At 42.4% G+C, this 13441-nt stretch overlaps 1 protein-coding gene across 3 annotated transcripts in view; it reads left to right on the top strand.

Annotated features, from left to right (window-relative positions):
* Positions 1-12124, top strand: part of TPPP (tubulin polymerization promoting protein) — a 66955-nt gene extending 54831 nt beyond the window's left edge. For all 3 annotated transcript variants that reach the window (XM_068931327.1, XM_068931326.1, XM_068931328.1), the window contains exons 4-5: positions 8068-8258; positions 10781-12124. In XM_068931327.1, coding sequence (XP_068787428.1) covers positions 8068-8258; positions 10781-10814 — 225 coding nt within the window. In that variant the 3' untranslated portion in view covers positions 10815-12124. The remainder of the gene's footprint in view (positions 1-8067; positions 8259-10780) is intronic.
* The last annotated feature ends 1317 nt before the right edge of the window (positions 12125-13441 follow it).

The raw sequence follows: 13441 nt of genomic DNA, 5'->3' as shown, positions 1-13441 counted from the left end.
AGCCTTGAGGTGAAGAAGCAGGAGAAAGGTTTCTGTAAGAACCTTGGTAGCAAAAGGAAGGCTATGGAGAGTGTGATCGCCGTGGTCAGTGGGGCAGGGGACGTAGTGAGAAGGGACGTGGAAAAGGCTGAGGTACTCGATGCCATTTTTGCCTCCTTTTTTTGCCTAGTAAGGCTTGTCCTCAGGGCTCCGAGGTTCCCAAGCCTGCTAGCTGAGTGTGTGAGAGTGAAGCAGTACCCGCGGGAGGGGAGGGGAGAGTTAGGGATCACTAAAGCCAATTAGAGGTCCCCTGCGAGACCAGAGAGGCTGCATCCCAGTGTGCTGAAGGAGCTGGCCAATAGCATCTTCCAAAGGTGATGGCAATTGGAGGAGGTTCCTGATGCCTGGAAAAAGGCAACCATCACGTGCATCTTCAAGAAGGGCAAAGAGGGAGGATCCAGGCCAGTCAGCGTGACCTCATTGTCTGGGAAGACTGTGAAGCAAATGGCCATTTCTGAGCACGTGAAGGAGAAGGTGGTGGTTTGGAGCAACCAGTATGAATTTAGCAAGGGCAAGTCATGCCTGAGCGACCTCGTGACTTGCTCTGATGAAGTGACTGTCCCTGTGGAGAAGGGGTGGGCAGTGGATGTAGTTAGCACACGTTGGCTTTAGCAAGGTCTTGGAGCCAGTCTCCCCTAGTCTCGTTGTCACCGTAGAGGTGAGATTTGGGCTGCCTACGCAGCCCTTAGGAGGGGTGGAAAGCGAGCTGGACCGCCGCACTTGGAGTTGCGGTCAGTGGTGCAAAGTCCAGCTGGCAGGCAGTAAGAGCCAGTGGTGTCCCTCGGGGATGAATACTGGGATCAGTGCAGTTGACTGTCTTCCTTAATGACCTGGAAGATGGGATGGAGTGCTTCTGTCTGCAGGTTTGTGGATGACGGCAACCTGTGGGGGAGTAGTGAATATGGTGGAGGACGGTGGCTGCTCTTCAGAGGGAGCTGCACAGGGTGTAGAAAGGGGCTGACGGGAGCCTCGTGAAGTTCGGCCGAAGAAACCGCAGAGTCTTGGATGTGGGGTGGGCTAAGCGGACAGGCTGGTGTGAGCCTGGGTAGGGAGCAGCCCTGCAGAAAAGGAGCTGGGGATTGCGGAGGTCAGCAAGTTGAAAGTGAGTTAGGAGCGTGCCCTTGCAGCAAGGAGGGCCGACGCAGCAGGTCCGTGGAGGCGAGCCTTCCCTTCTCTTTGGCAGCTGTGAGACCACATCTGAGTACGTGTGTGCAGTGTGGGGCTCCCCAGTTCAAGAAAGGTGTCGACATACTGGAGCAAGGTGCAGGGCCACCAGGACACTCAGGAGGCTGGAGCACGCGGCATGCGGAGAGATGGCTGAGAGAAGCATCTCTGAGGCTGGAGAAGGGAAGGCTAAGGGGAGGCCTTATTGCTGCCGGCAGCTAGCTGCCTGGAAGACGTAGGGAAGATGGAGCCAGCCCGTTCTTGGAAGTGCACAGCGATAGGCTGGGAGGCAGCAGAGTGAAGTTGGGGCCTGGTTAATTCCACTTAGATGTAAGGATTTGTTGCAGCTGTTTGTTTGTTACCCCGGGGGGGTTGTCAAATACTGGAACGAGTTGCGGAGAGAGGTGGTGGGCTCTCTGTCCTTGAGGGCGTTCAAGACTTGCCTGGAGAAGTCCCTGAGCGAGCTGCTTTGAGACCTGCTTTGAGCAGGGGTTTACCCTGGGTGCAGACTCTTGTGCAAAGGTTCCTGCCAACCTTAGCTGTTACGTGGTTTTTATAATTCTAAGTTTTGAAGGTCTCCCTTGATGGAGAATCCTCAGTCTTTGTGGGCAACCTGTTCCTGTGCTTAGGGGTGAAATTCCTCAGGGGTGAAAATTTTTTTTTTACTTATATCTAGTTGGAATTTCCCATGTCCCAGTGAGCTTGTGCTCATTGGCTTGTGGTTTTTTGCTACACACTTCTGTACTGGCTCTGTCTTCTGTATAACCCCTCTTTTGGTGTAAAATTTACCTCCCTGCTTTATCCTCTCTTCTGAGGCTGAACAGACCCCCTTCCCTCAGCCTCTCCTTGTATGCCCTGTGCTCCAGGCTCCTGACTTCCGTAGCAACCCTTCTCTGTACATACTGACAAAAAGGGAAGAAATATTGCCCCGCTAACAAAAGATTACATTATCATTTTAAATTAGCAAATTGGCGTGAAGAAAATTGCTTGTTGCCTCTCCTAGCTTCTTGGGAGACTGTGGCCTCATCTGATCTTGTCAGTGAGAATTTGATGCGAGAGAAGGACTGTTTGTGAGAGAGGGATGTACGTACCTTTCCTGACTCACGAGAGGCATTGCCAGCAACGCGGAGGTTGTGTGACCACCTCTTTGGGTTGGAGGCCCACAGTGAACAACCATTTAATTATGTGAAGCTCCGTGTCTTTAAAATTTGGGGGGAGCCCAGTGGCCTGGCAAGATATCTGTGAAAATACAGGCTTGGTGAATGAAAAGGTGTTTGGGCAGAGATCTCCTCTTTTGGCAGAAGCAAAGACCCTGAAATGACAGCTGCTAGCTTATATTAGTGAAGATAATGGACTGGAGGGAAGAATGGGGAATCTTGGAGACTGAGCAGCCTTGATGCTTTGGACTGTGCACTTGTCCAGTTCCTTCAGCGTTCCAAAATCTGTTTGTACGTTCATCACATTTGGTTTTGTTGTGCTAGTTGGACAGTAGGTAGAACTTTGTCTCTGAAAGAAAAGTTTAAAAAAAAGTGAAAATTTTATGTTCGTGTGATCTTCTTTGACATGCAAACTATGTAGTTAATTGTGTGCAAATAGAATAGACCACAAAAAAAAGAACGTTTCTGTGGGCTTAAAGAAGTGAAAGGGAGAGGTTAGCTTGAAGTAATTTATTGCCTTTAACAGAATAGAACTGGAGACATTGTATAACGAACTGTAGATAATAAAGTGTTCAAGTGATTAGAGCCTGGGAGCAGAATTGCCGTATGATAAGACATAAACATTTGCATCTGTGATCGAATTTCGCTATAAAAAAAAAGAAGGGAGAGTACTGAGTTGCCGAGATGGCACTTGTCCTGTTCAGCCCTTGGTGCTGGTTACCATGGTCCTCCTTATGTTTTTACCACTGAAGAGGGATGGGCAACTTCCTTTTTTTTGCTCCCAATGACCATATGCAATTACCAGTGAACAGCTGGGTTGCACAGAAGAATGAGTTCCTGGCTACCCTGCTAATTTTTTTGGCCTTGACTCAGTTGCCAGTTAGTCTGTCATTGGTTTGTTGTTCATAAGCAGAAGCAATGTCTTGATAAAAACAAATTGGGTGCACTTTAGGTCCATGAGCTGGGAATAATAGCTGGGAGTAATGCGTGATTTGAGAACCAAAATTACTGTGGTATACTTAATTCCTTTAAATACTGCCTATATAAAAACAAAACAACCCCAGTCCTAACTAAATTATGCTTCATACGCTACAGCTAGGTGTTTCTGGGTAAGGAGTCCAAGAGAGATGTGAAATTCCTCGTCTGTCCTGCCCTGCTTTTGCAAAGGCTTGTTGGAAAATGAGCTCCTCAGCAGGATGCTTAGGTTGTGCCTGGGCCTTCCATGCAATGTTCCCATGATCTTAAAGAGGAAGTCGTATTTTCTTTTTAGTGGTTAAGCATTGATCACAAGAAACAACGTTCAGCAAAAGCAGCAGAACCAGTGCATTTGACACAGTCTTACGGGGGCAGCTGATTGTCTCTGATCTTTCCTAAGAATGGATCAGTTCAGAAGGTGAGAGCAGATTTTGCAAGGATTAAAAATTGCCTGAAGATTTTGCTGATGGCAACAGTGAGTCTCCTATTTCTTAGAAATTGTACTAACAAGGAGCCAACAAAGATTGCCATCCATCAACTGTAATATTCTGTCACGGGTGGGAGGGGTGCAGCAGTGACCCCAGAAACAGTATGGGAAAAGGCTGCAATTCATACTCAGCTAAAAGAATCTAGAGAAAGAATTTCAGCCTCACAGCTACTGCTTTTTTGTTTATTCTATATACTGTGACTCCCGTGATGCTGGAAGCGTTCTGACCCATCCTGGACTGAAGGAGCACGTGACATGGGATCACTGTTTTTGTTGTTCTGCATTTGTAATGTTCATTGTGCTGGGGCTTTCCATTTTGTTCGACTGTTTTTCAGGAAGAAAAACGGAGGGTTTTTTATTTTTTTCCAACTGTGGTGTTAATTACCTTTATTTGGAACTTTGATGCTGCCACTCCCACACACGCACATCAGAGCTTAAAGCTTTCAGTTAATAGATGTGAGTGCCAAAGAGCTGAACCATAATCCCAGTTGTCCGCTAAATAAGTGTTTTTTTTTTTTTTAGATATGTGAAAAGGGTGCTAAACTTTAGAGCTATTTTATCACATTTCAACCATTTGCTGTATTGCTATTGCACTGGGAAAGATTTGACTCTAGCAGAAAAAGAATGGGTTATAAAAGAATGCTTTTGTGTTAGTCCTAGCACTAGTCTCCACCTGATGAAGCAACGGCATTACAAAATAGATACCTGGATAAAGTAGTGGATGGCAAAAATCTCTAGCCAGATGACTGGTAAACTCAAGTTAAGTCGTCTATAGGAAATTAGTGTGAAAAACCTCAGTGCAAGACCTTATAGAAGGGGACAGTGAAATTTATTTACAAAATCTCTTAAGTAAGTCATTTTTCACCTATGCGGATCTGTTTTCTCAAACTTCATTCACTCACACTCTGGCACCCAAGCACCAAGATCTGTGTGGAAAAGTGATCCGGCCAAGATCACCTAGGTGGACACAGATGACAAGGGGTGCTGACTATCGAGTCCTCACTATGTCTCCTGGGATCTTCATGATTTACACTGACAAACTAGTTTTTGGATAGATGTTTTATATAGCCTTTAAGAGTCAACAGTTGTTGCCGTTTGGTCCTTTGCTTCAGCAGCTTGCTTAGTTCAGTTGCCATAAACTGTAGATCAGGTTGCTGCCCAGCTTCTGCTTTCCTCTGTTAGTTTGAAATCTCTCTCTATTTTCCTGGTAGACTAACAGGAAAAGGAAAGGCACATGTGGTGTGCTGCAACCTTGTCGCTACAGCCTTGCTGTTAGGATGCAGGGTCTCTTGCTGGTAAGTCATCTATGTTTTGGTCTCATCAGAGTGCAGGCCTTCTGGTCTTGACATAAACAACACATTCCTCAATTTTACCACTGGGAATGCTGTCCTGGGAACAATATCCTGAGAATGTTCTTCGTTACAACACAGGCCGTTCCGCTAATCCTTGTTTTGCTCTTCCTTCTGATGTTTTCATACCCATGCATTTCCATTCAGAGTGCATTCATGCAAATCTTAGTACTTCTGATACCACATCCCTACTGTACCAGAATTCTTGCTTTCACCGTAATTTGGATACTGAGGAGAATTTCCTGCTGATCATGCCACCCTCTTTTAAACAAAGGGGCAGAAACCATAGCCCTTCTTTTTCCAGCCAGTTGAGTTAAGCTTACCATTGCAACTTGTCAGAATAGCAGTCTGTCCTGCAAATGAATTGGCTAAGGAAAAGGAAGCCCCCTAGACTACCTGAGACTTTTCTGTGCGTGTGAGAATGCAGAGTGTATGCACAGTTACAGAAACCTGATGTTCTTAATACCTGTGTTAAGAACACAGAAGTATGCTAATAGTCAAGAAGATGCTTTCGGTAGGAAACACCCTATGTCCTTTTGGAGAGAGAAGGATCTGGTTATAATCAGGCATGAGGAGCTTCCTCCTATGTACTTTGTCCTGCAGTCAGCCTTTGCTAATACGCTTCTGCAGCTGTTGTGACCTATTGGGGTTTTCAAATGAAAAAGAAATGAGGAATCCATCCCGAGTGCTGTAGATGCTTTGTCCAAACTGCATGTCTGTGGCTGCTGGAAGATGCTCTTGTTCAGTCAAGCAGTCTGACAGCTTTGTCTTCGTGTAGCGACTGAGTTCTTGATGAACACTGTATAACACAAAACACTACACAATATAAAAGCTCCCCCATATTTCCTTTCACTTGCCAAACAAAAGAGTAGTTCACAATTAAAGAGTTAATGCAGCGTGGAATTACTAGTGCCTGTGCCCAAAGTGAAACAAATAGTTGTGCTGGACCATTTTCCCCTGGAGGTGTGTGACCTGCACTGTTGCATGCAGGAGTGTGGGTTTTTTTGCTTTCCCCTGAGATGTCAAAGCAATGTCAGGTGGCCAGATGATCTGTTATTTCTATTATGTGAATATATGCACAGCCTGTTTGATTTACTAATACTCTGAAGAACAGATAGGATAAATTCCTGGTTAGGGACCAGGCCAGGAGTTTACTGTGCTGCTCATAATGTCTCACCTTATGCGTTCTTTTTGCGTTTTTGTTTTATCTAGCTGGGCTGCTGACACAATTGCTGATCAAAGGGTGTATTTTTAAAATTGATTCTGCTGTGATTACAGATTTTCTGGTTATAAGGTGCTAGTAAGCAAAGTGAACAAGAAAAATGCATGTATTTATTAAGAAGGGGTGCTACTTCCTAGGTATCATCTTCATTTCTGTTTTTTCAGTCCAGGAAAATAACACTGCAGGTCTCAAAAGGTTTTTCAGTGATGTTATTTTGAGAAACGAAGGCTCCAGTGGTCCTAGTCTTTCAGCTAGTAACTGAATCCTCACCTCTGCATTACTTTCCTCTCGAGACTCAGCCTGAAGGCAAAACTGCAGAACTGCTATTGTACATGTCATGTATTGGACTTGTTTGGAAAGAGAGGAGCAGAAGCTTACAACTTGGGAGTCTGAAGTAGTTATGTATGTGGACAGACAGATCCTTCAAAACAGCCTTTATTTAAATGGTGCGAAGGACATGTGGCTTCTGTGATGGATAAGCGTCGATTACAGAGCTTCTTGCCAGTTTTGGTCTAATTGAACCCAGGTGTGTTGTTCCTTTTGGTAAAGGTGGCAAGCGTCGTTTCAATGCTCTGACCTTTTAATGTCGAGCATTAAAACGTGTCCAAGCTATGTTGTCATATGGAAGAGTTACTAGCCAATTGTTTATAAACTATGTTATTTTGAAAACCTGTTTGTTAGATCTGGTTATTGAGCATTTCTCATTTGGGATAAGGATAGATAGAGGGGAGGGATGAGGTTTTTGATGAAGGAAAAGTTTCCCAAAGCAATTACTTTGCCACAAGGAAAATAGTGGCACTTCTGTCTCTAAAACACACCCTAATATAGGGTGAAGTAAGACCAAATTTTACCAATCTTTTTTCATCTTAGCACCGTTTCCACTACAGCACAAAAATATTTTATATGTGTTTTTCTTTCTCCTTTAGAGCCCTTTCTCTTCAGATTTTAAAATGTAAATTAAAAAAAAAAATCAAAGAGACTGCTCTCAATCCCAGCACAGAAGTTAGTGTATTCCTATACTGTTCTGTGAAATATCTTTTTCATTCTGTTTGTGTAGTTGAATTTTCTTTGTCTCAATAACAGCAAAACCTTGATTTTAAGTAGCCTGATATGACTTAGTGAAGCAATGTAGGAGAAGGTCTTTGCTTTGCTATTTCACTGACTGCTAATTTGCTAACATTGAAAATAACTGTCAGTCCAACTAGTTTGTTACTTCTCTCACAAATCCTAGATTTTAGGATAAATTTCAGTCTCTTGAAGCAGGGAATTCTAGCTATATGTATTGGTTTGTTTGTTCTGTTTTGGTGGAGCCTGGCTTTTATGCTTGGATGATTTCAGAGGTTTTGAACATGTCTGTTCCCTGTGGCTTTTTCATATCTTTGAAGTTAGAACTTGATTATTAGCCTGAAATATTTGATACTGAAAATCTCTTCCAAACTTCTTTAATGTAACTTGCACCATTTTGTTCTTGGCTGTATAATGATCATTGTCATTGTATATAATGGTAAGAAAAGAGCATTTCTTGTTTCCTCTTGCTGGACCTGAGTAGACATTTACATGCTCTCCTTTAGTAGCAAAGATTTAAATTGTCAACAGCATGTGCAAATACCTGTATTGTTAACAATAATTGTTTTCTGATGTGCTTTTTTGTGTGTCTTTTCTTTCTTCCAATAGAAAGCCATTTCATCTCCAACTGTATCACGCCTTACAGATACATCAAAATTCACGGGTTCTCACAAAGAGAGGTTTGATCCAAGTGGGAAAGGAAAAGGCAAAGCGGGCCGAGAAGATCTGGTGGATGCTTCAGGATACGTATCCGGCTATAAGCACGCAGGCACATACGATCATAAAGTGCAAGGAAGCAAGTAAGGCTGAGGGTTTACAATGCAGAGGGAAAAAAAGAGGGGGAGAGAGAATATATTTGTAAGAATGATGTAAATGAATCCCACATGTTTCAGTTATTGTGAATGCTAAGACTATGTTGTCAAGAAGTTGTTTTCAGGAACTGGAACTGATTTCAACATCTGCTGAGCTACTTGCAGCACAACGCCACTTCATTACATTCCTCATGCGTATATTGGCAAAAATAAATGTATCAGAACAAGAAACACACAATTTTGTTGAGCTTTAGACAAAAACCCCAAAGCCAAGAGCTGTCATACCACACTGTCAATTCTAGCGAAAGATCTCAAACATTCCTAAGTGCCCAGTTGCCCTGAAGATGTAGAAGAGAACCTCTTGAAAGAGGGTCTGTCGATAGCAAACTTTCTGAAGAGCATCCCATTACTTATGGCCTATGATTTGACTACTGTTTGGGGTTTTTGGGTTTTTTCAATGTCTTATAGGGGATCTGGCACTTCCCTAAAAGATTCAACAATGTACTATTGGGGAGTAAGTGGTTATAATATACAGGTGCTAGCCTGTACATTTCATAATACCATTTATGAACAACTGAAAAAAAAAAAGCTACTTCTGAGACAATTTAGCTTCTAATGTATTTGTGTCAGCAGAAAGATATGGAAAATACCAGCCCTTATTTCCCTCCTATCTATACTTCTTGCTAGTTACTATGTGTACTGTAGCATGGTTCTGACTGGCTGGATTTGGATGGAGCTAATGTACTAACCTGAGAGATGAGGAACAAGACATAACTAAGAAAGTCTCTAAAACCTTTTTAAGTCTATTTTCAAGTTTGCACTGCCTCACATTTGAAATGAAGGGGGCATTAAGATAATGCTTTAAAATACTAATTATGACTAAACACTGCCAGTCAGATTGCTATTGTTAGGTGAATGTCCTTACGCGCACTTATGCACGTACATTGACACATATTCCCTTTAATGTATAGTAGGTGTAAAGAAAGTTTATGGCTCCTTGGAATAAGGACACTTAAAGTTAGTATCCATATAATTAAGTGCAACTTGCCCCCAAAATTATACTGTTAAAGCCAGACTATGTGGCCCGGTAGCTTTCTCTGAAGCCAGAGGACTCAATTCTCCTTTCACTTATGCTGCCTAGCTCCAGAGCAATTGGAATTACTCCAGGATATTGATGGGAATGGCTTTCCACTGCTTTAGGAGAATCAGCTCCGTAGGGTTAAGGTACGGGCAGCTGAGCATGACCTGCATGGGGCTCCGAATGCTAAAACAGGTGAATAGGAATAAAAATCACTTGCTTTTAGGTAAAAAGGAGAGAAAAAGCTGATTCAAATTTTCAGGAGAGCAGAACAAGCACCCTAAAGTATTACTCTGCTTCTATAAAATTATGAAAGATGTGATCTGAGTATTTAAAAAGAGCTGCCAGCAGTTCTATTTTACTTTCTTTCAAAACAAGCTCATGCACTGATTTTAATGCTCAACTCTGGATAAAGGTTAATAACTTTGCTGCTCTCCCCTCACCCTTATCAGCCTCACACTTAGAGTGCACAAAATCCGTCTTTGGTGAGCTGCATGCGCTGTCATGTGCCATGCAGGTCAGCAGCTTGTATTTGGCTCGCGTCCGGCAACGGAGGACTGGCTTGAACAGTTTATGTTTTGTTTTTCTGACATTGAATGGTAGCCTTTCTTGTAACTTTGCCTCCAGTGACCCTTTGAGCCCATAGATCAGCCTGAAACCAAAACAACAACAACAAACAAAGGCAAGGACTTCCTCATGGACTTGGAGATTTTTTGTTTGTTTATAATTTGTTTTGGTTTTTGTTTTGAGGAAGAAGGGAAGTTTGCCAAAACTCAGCTTTTTCCCATGGGTGGCTCTGGTTACCTGGGAAGATTTTTGATGCATGAGAGGATGCTCAGGATGAGAAGCTTTCAGGTTTGCAAAGGCTTTCCATGAGTTACCGTTGTTCTTGAAAAAAAAATTCCAGGGAAGGAAGGGTTATCCACTTCTGTGTTGCACTGGTGACCTGTCACACTTTCAAATGCAGAAAATAGCACACTGTGATACAAGAGACGGCTAAATTATTCCAGCCCAGCAGTGGAAGGGGAAGGAAGTGGCTGGCTGTAGAGAACCTGCTTCTTTTTCATATGTCCCACATGCTTGTGTGCCTGAAAAGGGCTCCAGAATGATCCTGTTTTTTATGAATAAAAGGACGACACTTCTAATCGTTGCCAAATCCTTAACTACGTTACAGGCAAAACTAACGTCCCTATTCTTCCCATTGACTTTAAGACTTGACTCCTAGCTCACTGGTATTTGAAAAGATTTAGGCCCAGCCCAAGCGAAGAGCTGAGGCCCATATCCTGCAGAGCTCTTTAGACACTGTGTTCACCTTGCTGTTTGTTGCTATCTAGCCGCTTCGGTTGGCACCTTAGGCGATACTTAAGCCGAGGTACACAAATGACAGGCTTTCTGGCGTACCCAAATACTGAGCGTCTCTGTTGCTCCACAGGAGGAGTCACGCGCACACAGGAGGAAGGTTTTAGAGTTTAACTTCTCAGGTGGCTAGCGCGGGGTGTGAGCGAGACCAGCACACTCATAAGATAGAAGGCATACAACGGAGCTGGGAATGGGGACTGAGCCAAGCTGACACGAAGAGGCTGATGGCACTAGTTGGGGTTCTGCCAGCGTCTATTTTGCATTACTTGGACAATATAAAATCCCTGCTAGAACTGAAGCACTTTGTATGGACCTGATTGATGCAAAGGTTTTTCGATAACACAGTAAGCTTTGGATCAAGACTTGAGAAGATTCTTTAGATAGCAGTATTTTATTGTGAGGAACACACTCCTTTATTTCTTCTTCTTTTCTTCAGTTAGAAAGTTTCAAAACCCAATCAGATGGAGGCATGAAAAGAAGTCATTCTGATACAAGAATGAAGGAGGGAGGTTGTGGCTGAAAAGACATTACCTTGGAAAGTTTTTTTCCTTTTTATTTTACTTGGCTTGGAGGATATGTGCTGTGAAATGAAAGCACCACAGGCAGCCATGTATTCAGGCTTCAGCCACCATCATAAGCTCGTACTTTCGCATTAATATCTGTGGGAAGTTAAAAGCCTGAATACTAGCTTGAATTTAGCCCTACTCAGTTTCAGGTCTGTGGGAGAGCTAGGCAAAGTGGCCTAACCATCATTTTGTTGTTTGTTCATCTGCCATTTTCCGTACTCTGAGGACGGCAAGTCCTGCTGGTCCCTCGGAGATGACCGGCAGGATGTAGTGGAGGAGGTGCAGGAGGAGACTCATTTCACCTTCTGAAGCATTGTAGAGTATACGCTCTTCTCATGCACCATTGCTGAAGACTGTACCTAAATGGCATGTCCCAAGTAAGGACACGTCCCCTAAGAGGTTTACGCTTCTATCCTTTTTCTGGGCATCTAAACTCGTTCCATCTAACTATCCAGTCTGATTTGCAGCATCTTATACTACCCAGTACTCTTTTATATGGCATCTTCTATAAAAACCCTATTTTCTTCATGTCTTTGCTTTCACTTACAGTTGAACATGCATAAGATGATTGAGACAAATGTGATCAGGTAGTTCAGGTAGATGACAGCAATAACTGTCTTTAAAAACAAACTCAAATTACACAGTTCACTTAAAATTAAACCCTTAAAGACTAGGACAAAACCCAGTTTTATCTATGTCTCCACAGAGACTTAACCTTATGCACTGTCCATGACTGTCAAGCCTTTGCAGGACTGAGGACAAGAAATAAAAATGCTGACTGAGACAAAGGAATAATCCTAGTTTTTTTAAAAATGATTTGTAAGTTTTAAATAAAATATGCTGAAGTCAAATGGTTTTTCTTATTAGTGCTCGTTTACTAACTCCCTCTAATCACTCTCTGTGCTTTAGTTACTTTTGGAGATTATCCCAACAGTCAATATCTATATGGAAAAATCAGTAGCAAAAATTATTATCCTATTCTTTATGGCTATCAAAGCTATCATAATAACCTTACTGAAAAACAGACAAAAAATACATTGTTTCAACATTTCTTTGTGAACAATTGTCATTAATTTTAATAAATATTTGGAAGAACAAATAAAGGGAATATTGAACTTTGGCAGTCTGGTCAAGACTAAGCCACTCTTTTAAAAAAACACAAGATTTCTTATCAATGATACAAATATCTTTTTTTTATCTTTTTCTTTGGGGAAGGGGAGGGAAGATTTCCAAACTGCTCGCATGTCACAACTTATGTTTTCCATCAGCACAAAGATTATCCTTCAGAGATATTTTGGATTAAAGTATGATATTTTCCATGTATTTTACTGACCTTACCTAAACTAAAAATTCTTCTAGCAGCTTTTTGGAATCATAGAAAGCTTTCTTAATGAAATTAACATTTCCATTATGCGTATTTCCCCTCTCTTGGGTCAATTGATATAATCTTTACGGCAGCTAGACTTTTGTAGGTAACCCAGAACTAAAAGGTAAATGATTCCTATGGGTTTGGCTTGCAAGTGGTAGATACCCCTGCCATCTATAGCCATCTGTAGAGAAAACCATTGTGTATCTTTCTCCAAACCCAGTTGAAAACTTAGTGCGTTTTCCATAAGGCTTGCTGTAGTTATAAAATAGTTTCATTCTTTGTGGCTACATGTATGATAAGCATCAGCTGTTGAAAAACAGAACCTTGCCTTACAGTGATACACGTATTCTGGGGCATGTGCCTGTGGCATCCCTGAATAAGAGGTCTCTGTCTGCACTGGCCAAGGAATAAACCACTCAGATTTTCACAGTGGAGAAAAAGTAACGTGTTGCACTACTAGTACATGCCCTCTAAAATGACTGTTAGCCTTGAGTGAGTGCCAAAATAACTATACCTTTGTGTATGTTGTTTGTAGTTTGAATACTATGTACTTTCCTTTTCTATTAGTTGGTAGTAAGTAATATAATACACAAGATGTGTACAGGTTTGTGTGTGTGTATACGTGTGTATACAAGTGTTTGTGTATGTACTCTTTGGATCCAGCTAAGTATTTAAAGCATATAAATGCTGATCCAAACCTTAAATCTTACAGGGCCAAATGCTGGTCCTGGTGCAGCTAGAGCTGTTCAGCTTGGCCAGTTGGGATGCTGCCATACTCCCTCCATAGCATGACAGTAGA

This window comes from Struthio camelus, chromosome 2, assembly GCF_040807025.1.
Source record: "Struthio camelus isolate bStrCam1 chromosome 2, bStrCam1.hap1, whole genome shotgun sequence".
NCBI classification, from domain to species: Eukaryota; Metazoa; Chordata; class Aves; order Struthioniformes; family Struthionidae; genus Struthio; species Struthio camelus.
Note: the sequence above shows the minus strand (reverse complement) of the source record. Positions and strands in the feature narration are given on the sequence as shown.